Genomic DNA, 18,000 nt, shown 5'->3' on the forward strand with positions numbered 1-18,000 from the left:
AGCACCTGTAGGAGAAGGCATGTACCAATATTGTCAAGCGACACACTGGATTCATGAACCGGTGTCTCTTGAGTTAGTTGTAGTCATCTGGCCCTTCAGAGAGACCCAATCAGCCAGGGGAAATGCCATTTTTGAAGGGGAAACAGTCCTGGCCAATGATGAGCCACTGCCAAGCTGGAACTGGAGGGAAGGGCTGCGGGGAGGATGGTGGGTGGAAGAGAAGAACCCTGTTTGGTGAGCCCCAGTGGCCAGCGTGAGGCCCCAGGCTGATGGGACCGCGCAGGGCCCGGGGCAGGGTAGGGGCGCTAGTGTAGAAACACGCCTCTCCCTCTCTGTTTCACCATCTCCCTCGGATCACGGCCACCGGCTCTGCTTGGGTTGTCAAGCCTCTGTGAATCCACAGCAGGAGCTCTTTGTTTCTGTCACCCACGTGTTGACCAGCAGAACGCATGGGACATAATCAGACACAACTTTGATTTTGTCTGCCAGTTTCCTGTAAACATGTATTCTGCGCGGGTGACCTTCCTCACTCCCTGAGTGGAAACTGTGGCAGGCAGGCCACTTTCTCGCTCAGGTTTAGACAGTCCGCTTTGCCGTCCGCCCACCGTCTCAAGTTGGTAACCAGAACGCGCATTCACGTGTCATCGGGAGCGCACCGGATGGCTGGAGGGCAGTCGCTCCCTCTCGCAGCTGCGTCCACCTTGGGCACAGCGTGTGCGCCTTGGGGGTGTGTGCGGAGGGGAGGAGGGTCTTTGCCCAGTGTCCCCCCCGCCCCTTCCTGCCGTCCTTCGCCATACTTGCAGGGCCAGGACTGGGGAGCCTGTGTGAGAGGAGGGGCCCATCTCAAGTGCTGACTTCGCCCCATCCGGCACCCTTTGGGTGGCAGATGTTTGCTTCCCTGTGGGCTTTTCAGAGACACCCCCTGAGCCCTCCTCACATAGCTCCTGGGATGTGGCAGGTGCTGGGTCCCTGTAGTGGGTGTCCCCCTCCCATTTCCCCCAACCCGTTCTCAGATGGGCCGCCCCACAGTCTCTCGCTGTTGGAGCCCCAGGTCCCGTGGGACAGACTTCAGAGCAGCAGCCCCCTTCTCCGCAGGCAGCACTGCAGTTCCGTGCCCAGCCAGGACGGGAGCTCAGCTCCTCCCGAACGTACCCCCCACCTCCTCTCTGCTACAAGCTGCCTGTGCTTCCTCGACCACAGCTTGGGTGCCAGGCTTGTGGCAGGGAACTACACTTGACCTCCATGGGAGGTGGCGGGGGGTCTCAGAGCACGGCAGGAGCTCTCTTCAAAGAAACCTCCGCAAAAATCCTCTCTTCATTCCACTCCAGCAGGAGTGTTGAAGCCTCAGGAGTCCGGAAAGTGGATCCCAGGCCATGCCCTTGGTAAATTCTGGAGCTCTGGCACCTGGCTCTGGAGTTTCACATCTCTTGTCTCCAGGTGTCCTGGTTGAAACTTCATTTTTAACCTTGTGCTTCATTTCATTCGTCCATTCTGTGGCATCTGCTATATGCCCAGCTCAGATTATTTGGGAAAACCGCACACACACACACACACACACACACACACACACACACACACACACACACACACACACACACACACACTCAGGCAAGCCCAGCACCGGGAGTGCTGTGGGTGGTGTGCTGTAAGAGCTCTAGGAGGCTCGAGGAGGGTGGACTGCAGGCCAGTCCCGGGAGAGGAGGAGGCCAGGGGTGGCTTTCTAGCTCTTGCTCCAGCCTTGCCACCCACTTGAGTTTGCGCTGTGTCCGGTGACCTCTGGGAGCTGGTGTCGTCATGACAACTGCCCCCGCCTCCCCGCCCCCCTCCCCCCGCAATAGGATGTTCGAGCTGACCTGCACTCTGCCTCTGGAGAAGGACCTGAAGGTTACCCTCTATGACTACGACCTCCTCTCCAAGGACGAAAAGATCGGGGAGACGGTTATCGACCTGGAGAACAGGCTGCTGTCCAAGTTTGGGGCTCGCTGCGGACTCCCCCAGACCTACTGCGTGTAGGTGCAGGGCGCTGGCTGCTTCCCTGACTGTGGGCCGAGCCCTGACTGTGTACCAGCATGGGCCTAGCACGGCACAGACACTGTCTCTCTCAGTCAGCCCAGGTCTTATCCCCACTCCATAGATATGGAAACTGAGACCTGGACTTGTAAGTGGTGGGATTAGGGTTTGACGTGCTTATCTGACTCTAAGAACCCAGCTCTTCCTCACGTCGTTATAATCAAGTTCTCCTTAAGGCACCGTGGGGGGCCTGGAGATGGGATGGAGGAAGGAGACAGACAATGGGACACACAGCCCCACTGGGCCCCAAGGTGAACTCACGTGTGGCCAGCCCCACCCACTTCCTGCCAACTTGGGTCTTGTCTGGGTCTGATTCTCTAAAGCTGGAAATTGGAAACATTTCAGTTCCAATTCCATGTGTATGTAAAGAAGTCCTTTTGTCTCTGGGCCTCAGTTTCTCTGTGTGTGAAATGGGCTCCCCGGTCATGATGAACAATCACACAGGGTGCCCACGGTCAAAGTGAAGGGTGGGTGATGCCATGCGTGTGGGTACATAGGTCACTGCACACACCTCTGCCCCCGTCAGTGTCCTGGAGCGTCTCATCTTTGTCTTGTGTTTGGGCCTCAGCTCTGGACCCAACCAGTGGAGGGATCAGCTCCATCCCTCCCAGCTCCTCCACCTGTTCTGCCAGCAGCACAGACTCAAGGCCCCCGTGTACCGGACAGACCGTGTAGTGTTTCAGGATAAAGAATACACCATTGAAGAAATAGGTGAGTTCTCTCGCTACCGCCCTCTCTCTTGTGGGTCCTCTCCTGCTGGATGTAGCCACTGGACACAACCGACACCAGCACGGTGTGGTCTTGGGTCTCTACAGGGCAGCACAGACGGACTAAACTTGCACTTGGTATTCCTGGGACCAGTACTTACCTGGGACACCATTGTGAAAATTCGAGGTCAAGGTGGGACCAGGGTCAGGGTGGGTCAGGGTCAGAGCTCAGGCTAAGACCAGGTTGGGGCCTGTCTAAGGACAAGATGAGGGGTGAGTCTGAAGCCAGGGTCAGGGTCATGGTTAGGATCAGTCTGCTTCTGGCTTTGGGTGGGCAGACTGGTCAGAGTTTGGGTACAGCCCACCGCTGAGAAAGTTTTCTGCTTAATCATACTAGTCTGCCAGCTTGACCTTGATGGTACCTTCTGAGCCCCCAGTCACAACTCCTGCACCTGATACATCCAAAGGGTGGCAGGAAGCCCTGCAGCCCCCGTCTTGCCTAATTCTCTGGGTCTGCCTCACGCTCATGCCGAGGGTCCTGCCATGTGCTCCCCGCGTGTCTGAGTTGCTCATAGGCCTGCACGGCCCACCCAGAGCAGCTCAGACTCCCCGGAGGTGTTTACAGGCCCAGCTGGCCCCTCGCCTCCTGCTGGTTTCGGAGATGTTTGATGTCAGAGCTGGTGCTGAGGTTGTAAAAGGGGAGCGAGGCTTTGGCTCCCTCATCTCAAATCCCCCTCCTCCTTCTTCGTTTCTCTGATTCTCCGAGGTCATGGCTGAGCCAGGCTCCTTTCCATTAGGCCCTAACCCCTCCCCCAGTCTCTTTTCCTGTAGAACATGCATCTGTTTTAGGGGTGGTCTCATTTCTTTCTGCTAGTCTGTGAGCAGCTTAAGCACAGGAACCAGGGCTCATGGTCATAAATTCATAGGAAAAGAAAGCCAGAAAGCTAGAGTTGGTGAGGCCTGACATCTCCCTGTTTTTGCAGATGAGGCCATTCAGACCACGAGTGGTTAACAACCTGCCCAAAGTCACCCAGCTGGTTAGAGGCAGAATCAGGTTCCTGGCCCGGTGGTCCTTCTGCAATGCTGCTTCCTTAGTGGCAACTATTAAAGTGGGCAGGGCAGGTTTGATGGATGAATGTGTGTATGTGTGTGTACGTTAGAATCGGTGCTGGTGAACATGGCACACCTGAGTGCACAGACCTGTGTGTGTATGTGTGTATAGGCACATGTGGACCCTCCTACCCCCAGTCAAGGTCTCTGTCAAGGGAGCTCCAAGTTCATGTTGCTGGCTGGTTGGCCAGGCTTGTCAGGGTCAGAACCACCCCCGTGTCCTCACCCCCCCCACAGTACCAGTCCATGACCCAACCCCTGGCAGGTAGAGCTGTACCTGGGAAGCACGCAGGGGAAGGGAGGGGTATTCACATCCAGTCATGCGCCTTTCCTAATGAGTGTGTGATCTCAGCTGCCCTGCTTGCTACCCAGCTGTGTGACTGCCCAGTCTTCATGTCTGTCATCTGTGAAATGGGGCTAATAATAGCACTTACCTTTTAGGGTTACTTTGAAGATCAAGCCCTGTTAATATTTATGAAGAACAGTGCCTGGCTCCTGCTTTATAAGTGTTCTCTGTTACTGCTATTATTTTAGCTACTGCTACTAATCAAAGAGATTGCATGAAACAGAGAATGCTACTGAGAGCACTTAGATGCCCAATCTGGGAGAAGAGCTTGTGGAGCCTCAGAGTTGAGAGCAATCTGGAAGGGCTTCCTGGAAAGGGTGGGCTTTGGAGGGTGGGGAGAAGTTGTATTGGGTGGGAAAAAGGAAGGAGAGCTTACAGAAGAGGCTTGGTAGAGTTGATGGCAATGGGGAATCTGGATTTTAAGCCCAGAGCCTGTGGACAACGAGGTTTCCCCTACAGAGAATGAGACGTGAGGGCCAGAAGAAGTGTGTCTGGGCTCGGGGTGAGGCTGCAGGGTTAGCAGCTTCCCGAGGCCCTCAGGCCCCCCTACCATCTCCTGCTCACTCAGTCCTGGCAACTTTTTTGTCTTCTCTCTGGAGCAGAGGCTGGCAGGGTCCCGAACCCACACCTGGGCCCAGTGGAGGAACGTCTGGCCTTGCATGTCCTGCAGCAGCAGGGCCTGGTCCCTGAGCACGTGGAGTCCCGGCCCCTCTATAGTCCCCTGCAGCCGGACATCGAGCAGGTAGGACCTCCACCCTCGGGCCCCAGAGCCCCTGACCCTCAGCTACCCCGCCCCAAGGACAGCTTGGATATCCCAGAAGCACCAGTGGAGACCTCGGGATTTGGCTAATCCCTCCTTGTGGAGTTTCTCCACAGCCTGAATGGTTACCATTGTTGGCCTACGAGGGGACCTCTTGAGCCTGGCCTCCCCTGGCTGCCTGCAGGCCTCAGGGCCTGGGGAATGAGGCTCCTCCTCCATCCCCGTGTAGGCTGGACCTCTGGCTGCCCACAAGTCACTCTGATGCCTCGCTGTTTCAGCCTGGCCACAGGGAGTCCTCCCCTGCCATCAGTCAGTGACATCCCAGATGGCCAACCCTGTGCTGGGCAGTGGGGAGGTCAGACAGGGCGAGTCTATGACAGAGAGGCAGAGCAGCCATCAGGAGGGCCAGGGGAATCCTCCCAGGCACGGGGGGGAGGGCAGAGGGACAGCAGGCCCAGGGCTGACATGGGGAGGCTTCCTGGAGGGGATTGGAGGAGGAGGAGGAGAGAAAAGGTTGCAGGCAGAGATGGGCCGAGGCAGCCTTTGTGGCACTAAGGTGCCTTTGTGGACATGCAGAGGACCTCTTCTCTGCTCTTTGGAGCTGAGCTCTCCTCCCCTTGGCGGCATGGCCACCAACTCCCCAGAGTGGCACTGCAGGTGTTGAAATGTCAGCTCTTTCACGCTCATGTGAACCAGAAGAAGTTAGGTCAATCCCTGCTCCTTCTTCTGTAAGATGGGGACAGAGGTAACAGCCGGCTCGCAGAGAAAGAGGGAGCTAAGGGGTGGCAGGTAGAGTGGTTTCCTGTCGTGGAAACCCTCTGAGCCCCGATCACTAAACCATGCTCTCTGAGCCTCCACAACTGTGTACACCGTCCCCAAGGTCGAACGCCCCCCGCCCTCTTCCACCTGGCACAGTGAGACTCAGCAAACTTCGCTGTCTCCAGAGAGCTGCCCTGACCCCTGATCCCCAGGTGCTACCCCAGTCCTCGGCCTGTGGGGCAGTGGGCTCACCCCTGTGGTTGGCCCTATAGTCCCCTTGAGGGCACCTCCCCTACAGGGTGCTGAGCCTCTCCATGCAGGGCCTGGGGTTTCTCTGTCCTGTGCTCCAAGTATCCAGTGCAGAGCAGGTGGTCAGGAGATGTTGGTTGAATGAAAAGGGTGGCGAGAGAGCAGGGTCGTGTCTCCCTCCCCAGGGGAAGCTGCAGATGTGGATCGACCTGTTTCCGAAGGCCCTGGGGCGGCCGGGACCTCCCTTCAACATCACCCCGCGGAGAGCCAGAAGGTGACTTACCCCAGCCCAGGCTCAGAGCTGAGCAGGGTGGTGGAGTAGGTGCTGCGGGTGGGAGCAGGAGGTGGCTCTTGGGCCAGGCTTTGGGCCACTCGGGCCTCACTGTTGTGCGGGCCTGGCCAAGTGTCCAACCAGGCAAGCAGCAGAGTCTTGGGTGAGCTGACTTCTTGGCTTCTCGGACAAGGACTGCCCACCCTACGGTGGGAAATCCACGGGGATTTGAGTCATCCTTCTCTGCAGGTTTTTCCTGCGTTGTATTATTTGGAACACCAAGGATGTGATCCTGGACGACCTCAGCATCACCGGGGAGAAGATGAGCGACATTTACGTGAAAGGGTAGGAAGTCGCCCTCCTTCCCACCTGTCCCGACTCCACGGTGCCGCCCCTGCTCCCTCGGGGGTGGTGGTTGGCTGGGAAAGGGGGAACTCTGGTGTAGGGAAGGGGGAGAACAAGAAAGGAAGGATGGCCTTATGGGAGTGGTCTCTGCCTTTGGGGAGTCAACCCCCACCAGATTTCTTCTTCCACATTAATCTTTGCGTTGAATGTACAAGGTTTGAGGATGTCCCTCGAGAGAGAAGTTAGAACATTTTGAAATTTATGGCACATTTGGTACATCAACTTATTTTTCCTTTATCATTTACCAAGTTCAATGACCTTCTTAATTCCTGGTTTGCTTAAGTTGAGGCTGTGTATTGTGGTGGAGACCTTAATTAGCCATGTTCTCTAAAATGTGTATGTCTAGTTGGATGGTTGGCTTTGAAGAACACAAGCAAAAGACAGATGTGCATTATCGGTCCCTGGGAGGTGAAGGCAACTTTAACTGGAGGTTCATTTTCCCTTTTGACTACCTGCCAGCTGAGCAAGTCTGCACTGTCTCCAAGAAGGTGAGTGTCATTCCTGTCCCCAGTGGCGCTAGTCCCAGGGCTGTCAAATATCAGAGCAGTGGGGCAGAACCCCTAGGGAGAGCGGCCCCAGAGGGCTGTCTGGCCTGCGGTTTGGGTTGTCTGGCCACCCGGTAGGATCGGGTGTTGCTTAGCCAAGTCCCTGCTGCTTCCCCCTTCCTCCCATTTCTGTGCCTGGGGCCTGGGGCCACTGTCCAGGCTAGTATCTCTCAGACCTGGGGAGGCCGGTGCATCAGCCTGGGGGAGGGGCAGCTCCAGAGACCTCAGCTCTTTGTGGGTTAGTATCTTCTAGTTGAGGCCTCATCTGGGCCGTGAACTCTTTCCTCCTGAAATAGGCGGGTCCCAAGGCGGGTGGTGGCCCCGAGCCTGCCCTTAGGGAGCGGCCCCCAGAGCACAGTGAGGAGGGTGCTGTGGGCAGTCAGCTTCTGGAGGCGGAGGGCCCCTCTGGTTGAGCTTCTAACTACCGCATCCCACCTAGAATCAGTTCCACCTGCACGTGCTCTCCTGCTCCACAGGGTGAACGCCTCTCTGGAGTCTGGGTCCTGCTGGTCCCGTTTCCTTCCAGAGGTGGCGCAGGGCTTCAAGGCAAAGCTTCTGTGACTCCTCTTTCTGTCCTGAACGGTTGTGTGGCTTAAAGAAGGGAAATATGTAATGGACCTCGGCTGCCTAGGTCTTCTTTATTCCCTTCATTACATCCTTCCCCCATGACCCCTTCCTAACCCAACAGACAGAATCATCTGCACTTCAGAGAAACCAGAATGTTCCGCTGAACATTCTGAAACCATCAAACAAAAGAAAATGTGGGTTAAATAAGGTTAAATGAATTCTTTCACCCAGGGACGCCTACCAGAAAGCAGAGTTTAGCAACAGCCCTGGGTGCTGTGCAGTCAAGGAAAGCCTAGCCTATTTGTAGGTTTAATCTTGTTTGCCTTTGTTCAGCATGTTTGTCTATCAAAAGATGTTTCCATAACAAACCAAATGCTGCATTTGCTGGAGAGAGCTCCAAGTCAAACAAACAGTGCCTGTCCTTGCTGTGGACGGAGGGAATGGGGAAGGGCGGCCGGGCCCTTCTTCAGGCCACCTCCCGTGCTCAACAAGCCTTGCACGGGGTGAGGCGTGGCTGGGGAACCGAGGCTGAGAGATGCCAATCGGCCCAACACGGGAGGCGGGACCACCTCTCTGGTGTGACAGGTGGAGATGGGTGCAAGGAGTCCCAGGGAGTAGCGTCTTCTGTCCTTGCTACAAAGTAGGAAGAGAGAGACTCTCCTGGCCCTGTGGCAGGTGATTTGAGACAAATGACAAAGGCGGGAAGCAGCTATTATTGAGTGAAGGAGAGAAAGGGGGAGAGAAAGGCAGAGGGAGAGGGAGCTAACTGGTGGTACCCAGCAGTTCTGAGGGCCCAATGGGGATTGCTGATAAAGAATTTGAGGGGGCTCCATTTTGGCAACAGTGGGGTTTCATCTCTGCCCTTTAGACACCAGCAAGGAGGGAGAGAGTTGAGCTGACCCACGGTGGAGTTCCAGAGGAAGAGAGGGGCTGAGGGAACCGACCCATTGGCCCGATGGCCCGCAGGCCTGGGCTGGCCTTGGGGGAATGCGAAGGCTATGGGGAATGCTGAGCCTGGAGGCGTCGAGGAGGCTGGGAGAGGCACGCCCGGCGTGGGGAGGGCTGAGGGAACAGGTCTCCCCCACTGCTTGGTGCCAGGCTCCGGAGAGGGTGGCTGGAGGTGGGGTGTGGCAGAGGTCAGAAGAGGAGGTTGAGAACAGTCAAGGGGTTCTGAAGTCAACCGGGAACATGAGGGAGGAACTGGCTTGACCCGAGACAGGGCCATCGGGTCCCTCTGGGAGAAAGGACCCTGGGAGGCAGGGGGAGTCGTGCCCACAGTGGGGCACCAATTAGCTGGTCTGGGCTAGGGGACTAAGCCTGGGGGCGGTTAGTGCAGGGGCACTGCACAGCCTCTGGGCTCCTTGGTCCTGCTGCAGAGCCAGCCCTCTGCTGAGGGGTTCAGCGCCTCTGGCAGGCAGGCCCTCCAGGGACCCCATTAACCAGACGAGACTGTTGTAAAGTACAAGGTCTCCTTTCATCCGGCGGCTTTGAACCACCGCTGGTTGCCCCGGCCGGCTCCCCACCTGGAGCCCAGCACACCCACCGGAGCCGGCCTGTGCGTCAGGCACCCACCCTGCAAATAAACAGCTAGTAAAAGGGCCCAGACTGGGAACGTAATGAGTGCCTGGGACCTGGGGGGCCATCCCCAGGCTGGAGCCCCAGCCCAGCTGCTCCCACCAGGGGCTGTTTGAACCTCTGGCTCATTACTGAGCCCATAAACCGGGCCGGCCAGAGGCACGGAGGATGCTGGCGTCCTGTACAGGCGGGCCTGCAGAGCTGGCCATAAAAGCCCCGCCAGAGGAGGGAGGCACCTGCAGGAGGGCTGGGGCCCGGAAAAGGGGGAGGCACCAGATGGGGGTCAGGAGCGAGGGGCCAGGTGGGGACCTGAGCCCCTTCACCCACCCAGGCAGCAGTCCAGGCTGCAGCCAACTGCTTCGCATTCCTCAGGGGGCACTGGCCACGGTCTTTGGTCACGGGACCTCTGTGGGGTCCGCGTGATCTGGAGTGGCCACCAAGGCTGTGTACACAGGGCACCTGGGCCCAGACAAACCCTGTGTGGTCAGCAGTGCTCCCCGACTCCCGTGGAGTCTGTCCCCCTGAGACTGGGTCCAGGTCCCTGCTGTGACCTGGCACCCACCATCTGCGGGATGGTCAGTGGGTCCTTGCCAGCCACTCAGGTAAAGCTACAGTGAGAGGACAGAGAATAGGTGTGAGTGGGAGAGCCCCAGGGACGGTCCTTTGGGTTGAGTGTGACTGGACCCAGGGGCGGATCCAGGCCTCAGCGTGCCCGTCCCCAGCCCTCAGTGGCTCCACGAGGCCTTGGTGGAGAGAAGCCCAAGACAGTGCTGTTCCAGGCTGACTGGTCTGAGGGAGCGGGGAGGGGACAGCAGTGGGCCGGTGAACTTCCCAGCGCCGGGAGCTTTCGATGTGCCCCGGGGCAAGCTCTTGGAGGGGAAGGTGGGGTGGGCTGGGGACACTGCCCCCAGTGCCAGCCCCTTACAGTGGTGTGTCGGGGGATCCCCCCTGACACCCAGGTTCCCAGCCAGACCACCTTGTCCCCAAGATCACCGGGGCAGGGTTAAGAGACTCTTGAACCTGACTGACTGGGTTGGAATCCAGCTTGCCACTTCCCAGCTGGGTGACTTGGATAAATTACTCGCTCTGGTTTCCTCAAGATAGTATCTCCTCATAGGTCGTTGGAAGCATAAATGATTTCATAGTGCGAAGAGGCTGATGCCTAAGAAGTGCATATTAATGTTGTTTTTATTAGCTGTCAGACCTTGGGCAAATTCTTAACTTCTCCAAGCCTTTGTTACATCATCTGTAAAACGGCAATGAGAACCTTGACTCATGGACTTGCGAGGATTAAAGGAGCTACCTTATGTCAAGTGAGCCTGCATGGTCCCCTCCTGGGCCCTTGAACATGGCCCTCTGGGGTCTCAGCAGTCTTCCTGCCAGGACCTGGCTCTGGCAAATCCCTAAGGGACGTCCCTCTCCACTGCCTCCTCCAGGCAGCCTTCCAGGCTAGAAGGGACCACTGCTCCTCTCTAATCCTGCTCTCCTGCTTCCTCCTCTGCTTCTCCTCTGGGCCAGGATGCTTTCTGGAGTCTGGACAAGACAGAGAGCAAGATCCGCGCCCGAGTGGTATTCCAGATCTGGGACAACGACAAGTTCTCCTTTGATGACTTTCTGGGTGAGCACCATTTCCGGTCAGCACCGTTTTGCCTGTCGGGGCTGCCCCAGAACCCCTGCTGTATGTTTGTGTGCCTCTCTCAAGCCTTGTGGGAAGGCTGGCAGGAGGATCCGGGAGCTCAGGGTCACTGGTCCCTGGTGCTGAGTGAGGTCGGTGACACAGAGTAGTGCCAGGGTGATCAGGGTGACCAGCAGGGTGGCCTGCCAGCTGAGGTGGCATTGAACGCTGGGCCGTGTTGATTGGTAGCACCCAGGGAAGGAAGAGAGGGGAGCACAGGGTGAAGGCAGTGCAAGCAGGAGCTCCGTCACTGGCTGTCTGGCCTTTCACGTGACAGGATCCCTGCCACCTCAGTCTAGTGAGTGAGTGGCTCAAGGCTCTCTTCGCCCTTGTGCCCCAGAGACTGAGCAAATGAACACACCTGGGGCAGGACTCTGCTGGGGGAAAGTGTGCGGCAACCCTGACTGCGGAACAGGGAGCGCTGGGCTGGAGGACGAGGTGGAGATGGTGCCTTCACAGGGTGAGGTGTGGGGCCCGCTGGCTGGACTGAGTAGCAGCTCCATGACAGCTATAAAAGTTCACTGGGAAAATGTGGCCTATCCCTACAATAGGATGTTATTCAGCCACAAGAAGAAATGAGGTCATGCTACACCAGGGGTGAACCTTGAAAACACACCAACTGAAAGAAGCCAGACGCAAAAGTACAAATATCGTATGATTCCTTTACATGAAATGTCCACAATACGTAATCCACAGAGGCAGAAAGTGGTTGCCGGAGATTGGAAGGAGAGGAGGTTGGGGACCGACTGCTCGTGGGTCTGGTGTTTTTTTAGGGGTGATGAAAATATTCTGGAATTAGATAGTGCTGGTGGTCTCACAACTCTGTGAATATACTAAATGCCACTGAGTTGTACACTTTACAATGGTTAAAATGGTGCATTTTGTTATGTGGATTTCACCGCAGTAGAGAAATAGTGAACCTGTGAGAAAGGCGGCCCAGGAAGTCACGAGTCCTGTGTTGCAGTTCTGCTCTGCCACCTGGGGGCAGGGCGGGCTTGGACGAATCACTGGAGCCCTCCCTGGGTGGCCCGTGATTGCAGAAGTCACCGAGCTCGTGGGCCCCGGCAGAGGATGCCCTGAGGAGCAGCCCCAGCAGGAATGGGGAGGAGGGCTGCCTGCCCGTCGGGCTGCTCTTCACCCCACTTCCCCCCGGCCCCGAGCCTGGTCCCCTGAACTTGGAGGACTGCGAGCTGCTCCACAGCTCCCTGTAAAAGATTCAGGGTGTCAAAATCATAGCACCAAGCTGGACTTTTGTTCTTTTACTTATTATTCTGGAAGACATAATTCCTGTGGCAAAATTAGAAACCGGAGATAAGCAATGCCTCCCCTTCCTATTTTTTTTTAATATATATATATATATATTTTAATTACCCTGTGTGCTTTATTTATTTATTTATGGCTGTGTTGGGTCTTCGTTTCTGTGCAAGGGCTTTCTCTAGTTGCGGCAAGCGGGGGCCACTCTTCATCGCAGTGCGCGGGCCTCTCACTGTCGCGGCCTCTCTTGTTGCGGAGCACAGGCTCCAGACGCGCAGGCTCAGTAATTGTGGCTCACGGGCCCAGCTGCTCTGCAGCATGTGGGATCTTCCCAGACCAGGGCTCAAACCCGTGTCCCCTGCATTGGCAGGCAGATTCTCAACCACTGCACCACCAGGGAAGCCCCCCTTCCTATTTTATTATAATCTCACTACCCAGAGATAACCTTCACTAATATAACTAAGATAACCTTCACTTTGGCGTGTATTATTATTTTGGCATGTATCTTATACAAGCAAACACATATGTGTTATATGTGTATTTTATACATATATATACACATGCATATATGGCATATAGATAGCAAAATTGGTTTATGTTACACATACTGTCTTAGATCTTGATTTTGGGGAAAACAATATATTAAAAACATTCTTTCTGTCAGAAGTTATCCATCTGCATTGTATCTGCATCATGGTGCTAACATCCCGCCTGATGTCCCATTGGACCCTCACTAGTCCCCCCTAGGTGCGTACTCGGCTCATCTCTAGGATTTCCTGCGTGAGTGACAGCCTAGGTTTACATCTTTGGACCCTTTGTGCGTATCTTTCCTGAACTCCAAGAAGCAGATTTTTAGAGTCTTTGTACATTTTAGTGGGTTTTGACACATTTTGTTCAATAGCCCTCTAGAAAGATTTTACATTTTTATATTCTCACCTGTGCCCTGTTTGCCTTAAGGACACCATTTTTCCTAAATTTTTGCTGCCAGTGTTATCTTTTTTTAAAAAAAATTGCCAATTTGGTACCTCATTTTTATCTTTCTTTGCATTTCTTCATTACTTGTAAGGTACAACTTTAAAAATATGTTTGCTATCCATATTGTTGATGGGATTTTCTTTTTTATGGTTTTGGGATGGTCCTCTTTTATTGTTGATTTTCAGAGCTTTTTATATAGTAAGGACACATTACAAATAATTTCTCCAGTTTTCAATTGCCTTTCACATTTTTATGGAATTTTTTTTTTGCTTACAGACTAAATAATTTTTTTTAGCATCAGTCTATCAATCTTGCCTTTATGAGGTGAGGCTTTAGAAAATCAATTTTAAAAAGACAAACAAAAAATTGCATTTTATTGAATGAGAAAACAGTGTCCAAAATAAAATTAAACAGGATCAGCTTTTGTTTTTAAAAATAAAACTACTACTTTTTAACTCCATAGATTTCTTTTTTTTTAATTGGATGTTTGCATATATTGTGAAGTGATAGCCAAAATAAGTTACGTAGTTAACAATTTTTTTTTCTTGTGAAGAGAAATTTTAAGATCTACTCTTTTAGCAACTTACAGTATTATTAAGAGATTTCTTTTTTCCCCCTTCATAATGTATTTTCTAATTACATATTTTACTTCTTTTGAGTACTTATTACTTTTATTTTAAAAATAATAGTTAAGATCTGTAATTTTGCCATCAGGAAATAATCCTATGTTTCCTTACAGTCTTTATGTAGATATAGTATATATAGTTTAATATCCTGATTTTTACTTAATATTATCTTGGGATCATATTTAAAATGGGAAATAAACATTCGTCTATAGTTGAGGGATGGAGAGATGTGTAGATGGGTGGATAGATAGATGAATGCTGATAGAGTTGAACAAATGCTGGATAGAATAATGACCTGATTAATGGATAGATACAGTGCTCAGCAAATGGTAGCTCTAGAGGGATGTAGATAGTTAAGTCAAAGCAGATAGATGTATGGAAAGAAAGAAAGCTAGAAAAATAGATCCAGTCAATGAATACTTGCAGTAACTGAGCATTCCACACTGAAAAATACCTAATCTCCTTTGTATGGTATTCAAGAATTGTTACCGAGTCCAAGCTTGCTCTGCTCACTGCACGACAGGCCAAAGAATAGGAGACGAGGTGTTGAGACAAGGAATACGACTTTATTTGGAAAGCCGGCAGACCTAGAAGATGACAGACTAAAGTCTCAAAATAACCATCTTATTAGGGTTTGGATGCCAGTTTCTTTTATAGCACAGAGAAGGGGAGGAGATGAGGAAGTAAAGTAAAAAGGCTATAAGTTTTACAAACATCACCTGGAATGGCCAGCCTCCGGGAGGGGATGTGTTAATTTCTTCTTTCTTATAGCCGTCCACAGGTGGACAGGTTCTGGATATTTCCCTGAGCAAAGGCACTTTGGTTTAACATTCAGGCAGAGGGTCAGGGTTCCCTGAGTATAGATAGTATGTATAGACATTATGCCATTATGTGTAAAGGTTAAAGTAAAAGAAACAGATCCAACATATAGTCCGATTTGGCTCTTCCCTGTTACAATTCCCCACTGTCAATATCCATTCCACAATCTTGTGGAAGAAGGGGTGATGACCGTTCTAATTGCTTCATCAGATGGATCTTTCTGGGAGTGTCCATCGGTGTCAGTGTTCCAAACATTGTTTCTTTTGTTCCTCTCTGGAAAGTGTCTCCTTTACACTTGTAGCCTTAAAAAATATTCACAGTTTAAAAGTTGAGAGTTATGATGTATTCAGTGGGAATTTTGAGGGCTTCAAGCTTGGGAGGGAGCACTTCACGTTAAGGAATTTAGCGCTTTTCTATGTATGGGAAAATGCAAGAGTCTGGGCTCACTGAAGTCACTCCCTTGATATGCACCTTAGCTATCTGGGGCCTGTATCCTGTATTCTCATATCCTGAGTTTCCTCAGGGTTCACCGGCTCATGTTGGAAGGCTGCAATCGCTAATGACTGATGTGTCAGGAAATATTCAATTTCTCAGATCCTCTCCTCTTGGTCAGGATTTTGACCAACATTTGGGAGACATTTCATGATCAACTTTTGTCCCACAGCGCTGGGGGGCTCATCCCAGATCAGGTGAAAATTCTTGTTATGCCACTCCAAGTGCTAGTTTTTGGATTAGGCCCTATTGATAATTAAAGATTCTCTGGATCCCCTATCTAATTATGATCCAGGAGACATTTTCCCTTGTTGCTTCTTCCCATACCTAGAATCACACTATTACAATTATTTTACATTATAAATGTGATCTATTTCCTCAAGATGTTTAGCCGTAGAAGTTTTGTTGGAAGCCTGTTTACACACTGGGTACTGTAAGAGACAACAGTCTTATAAAATAGACAGGATATAAGTAATGCAGCTAGTAACATTGACAAAGACATAGTGCAGCAGGGAGACACAAAGTACAAACAATTTGGCTTACAAAGGTGTAATTTACCAAATTACTGTGGGTCATAATTAGCTTAAAGGGGAGGTTTTCCTTACACCTGGAAAACACAGATTTAAACTGGTCATTTTTCAGATAGAAACCATAAAAATTATAATCATATTCACCAGTTTACTGAGTCCTATGTAACTAATCCTTCTTGTTAACAGCTTTATGAAGCCATCAGGTTTCCCATTAGAATTCTTCAATTTCTTAGCCAGTTCAGCATTATGGCCTGAAAGCCAGAAACTTGTGTTTATCCAAAGTCCTTTCCATAAATCTTCTTGAAGAGGAAGCATTTTTACAAAGGCATCATCAGAGTGAAACCATAACTGTCTATAATGACGAAAGACTTAAGAAGGCACGTTTAAATCTAATTACAATGCAATTGACAAAGTAACTTGGTTAGTGCTGTGACATGCAACACATTTAGATAATAGCTAGAATTATGACTGATAACATTTTACCAGCACACATCAAATTTTAGGAACTCCACATAATCTCTAGAATACCCGTACCATTTGCCATACAGTATAACCTAAGAAGATTTATTACTTATTTGACACTTCCCATGTAATTCAACATACCAAGTGAACCTAATTAGTTAATATCTCTCTTTGGGGTGTTTCAGGGGCCCTTTGAAGCATCCCAAAGTTAGCTAGAGTTCAAAGGAACTTCATTATAATTTGATTTATGAAGTTTTTAAAAAAATTTATTTATTTATTTTTGGCTGTGTTGGGTCTTCGTTTCTGTGCGAGGACTTTCTCTAGTTGCGGCAAGCAGGGGCCACTCTTAATCGCGGTGCGCGGGCCTCTCACTGTCACAGCCTCTCTTGTTGCGGAGCACAGGCTCCAGACGCGCAGGCTCAGTAGTTGTGGCTCACGGGCCCAGTTGCTTGGCAGCATGTGGGATCTTCCCAGACCAGGGCTCAAACCCGTGTCCCCTGCATTGGCAGGCAGATTCTCAACCACTGCACCACCAGGGAAGCCCCTGATTTGTGAAGTTTTGTCAAAAAAATATCAAAAGGGTTTAAACAGTCAGATAGGATCGCAGGTCACTGTGAAACAATATTTATTCACTTAGCCGAAGTAACAATAAAAGATTTCAAAGGCAAATACAGAACAGATCACTTAAAAGGTAGAAAAACTTAAAATCTGTTATCAGAGGCCGTTCAGAATCTTAAGAAACCTTGTCTTCTTAACAGAGAGAAAAGCCAAATTCAAGTTTTTCACCAGCTTACTTTTAAAATTCATTTACTCAGTTAAACTTATTTTAAACTTAGTCAATCCTGACCATGTACAAAACTCTTTTCTTGGGGTCCACTTCCCATAAACCTTCCATGAATTAATTTATTTTGGCACAATTCTAACTTTCAAGTTGTTGAATATCTGCAGAGATTAATTTTATTTTTTTAAAATTTATTTATTTATTTGTGTTTATTTTTGGCTGTGTTAGGTCTTTGTTGCTGTGCTTGGGCTTTCTCTAGTTGCAGCGAACGGGGGCTACTCTTCATTGCGGTGCATGGGCTTTACATTGTCAAGGCTTCTCTTGTTGTGGAGCACAGGCCTCAGTAGTTGTGGCATGTGGACTCTAGAGCGGAGGCTCAGTAGTTGTGGCACATGGGCTTAGTTGCTCCATGGCATGTGGGATCTTCCCAGGCCAGGGATTGAACCTGTGTCCCCTTCATTGGCAGGCGGATTCTTAACCACTGCACCACCAGGGAAGCTCTGGAGAGATTAATTTTAGATAAAGATAATTATTTTAAAAAGTGCATCTAAAGCTCTTATCTCATTTGCATTTTCTTTCCTTAAAAGTTTCTTTACATCAAGTTACTTTCCTTGCTGACAAATTTGCAACAGATATAACAAGTTATTATTTAGCTTATATTAAACCTAGGCATAATGAAAGTATTATATACTTAATGCTGATGACTCTAATGACATGTCTATAATAATTAGATCAACAAACAAACATTAATACTGAATATTTCTCAGTTCACATGAACCCGAAATTCATTTAGCTTAATTTTTCTTGTATTTAGAATTGTTTGGTTTGTAAGAACTTATTCTTCTTTAAGCCAATTAAATAGAGCTCATCCGCAAATCAACCCCAGCAATGTTATCCAAAGACAAAGACACATACAAGGACACAAACAAACAGAGACATCATAGTTCTTATTTCAAAATTTCAGCCCTGAGTCATGTACAGCAACATAAAACCCATCAGTTTACAAAAAGAGGTTGGATTAA

General features: G+C 50.9%; 1 protein-coding gene across 8 annotated transcripts in view; it reads left to right on the forward strand.

The window, feature by feature from the left end:
• The window catches only part of DYSF (dysferlin), a 233,158-nt gene that overhangs the window by 204,300 nt on the left and 10,858 nt on the right, over window positions 1-18,000 (forward strand). For all 8 annotated transcript variants that reach the window (XM_068564056.1, XM_068564058.1, XM_068564060.1 and 5 more), the window contains 7 exons: window positions 1,839-2,009; window positions 2,639-2,781; window positions 4,836-4,975; window positions 6,187-6,275; window positions 6,522-6,617; window positions 7,024-7,165; window positions 10,883-10,982. In XM_068564056.1, coding sequence (XP_068420157.1) covers window positions 1,839-2,009; window positions 2,639-2,781; window positions 4,836-4,975; window positions 6,187-6,275; window positions 6,522-6,617; window positions 7,024-7,165; window positions 10,883-10,982 — 881 coding nt within the window. The remainder of the gene's footprint in view (window positions 1-1,838; window positions 2,010-2,638; window positions 2,782-4,835; window positions 4,976-6,186; window positions 6,276-6,521; window positions 6,618-7,023; window positions 7,166-10,882; window positions 10,983-18,000) is intronic.

The sequence above is a fragment of the Eschrichtius robustus genome, chromosome 15 (assembly GCF_028021215.1).
Source record: "Eschrichtius robustus isolate mEscRob2 chromosome 15, mEscRob2.pri, whole genome shotgun sequence".
NCBI classification, from domain to species: domain Eukaryota; kingdom Metazoa; phylum Chordata; class Mammalia; order Artiodactyla; family Eschrichtiidae; genus Eschrichtius; species Eschrichtius robustus.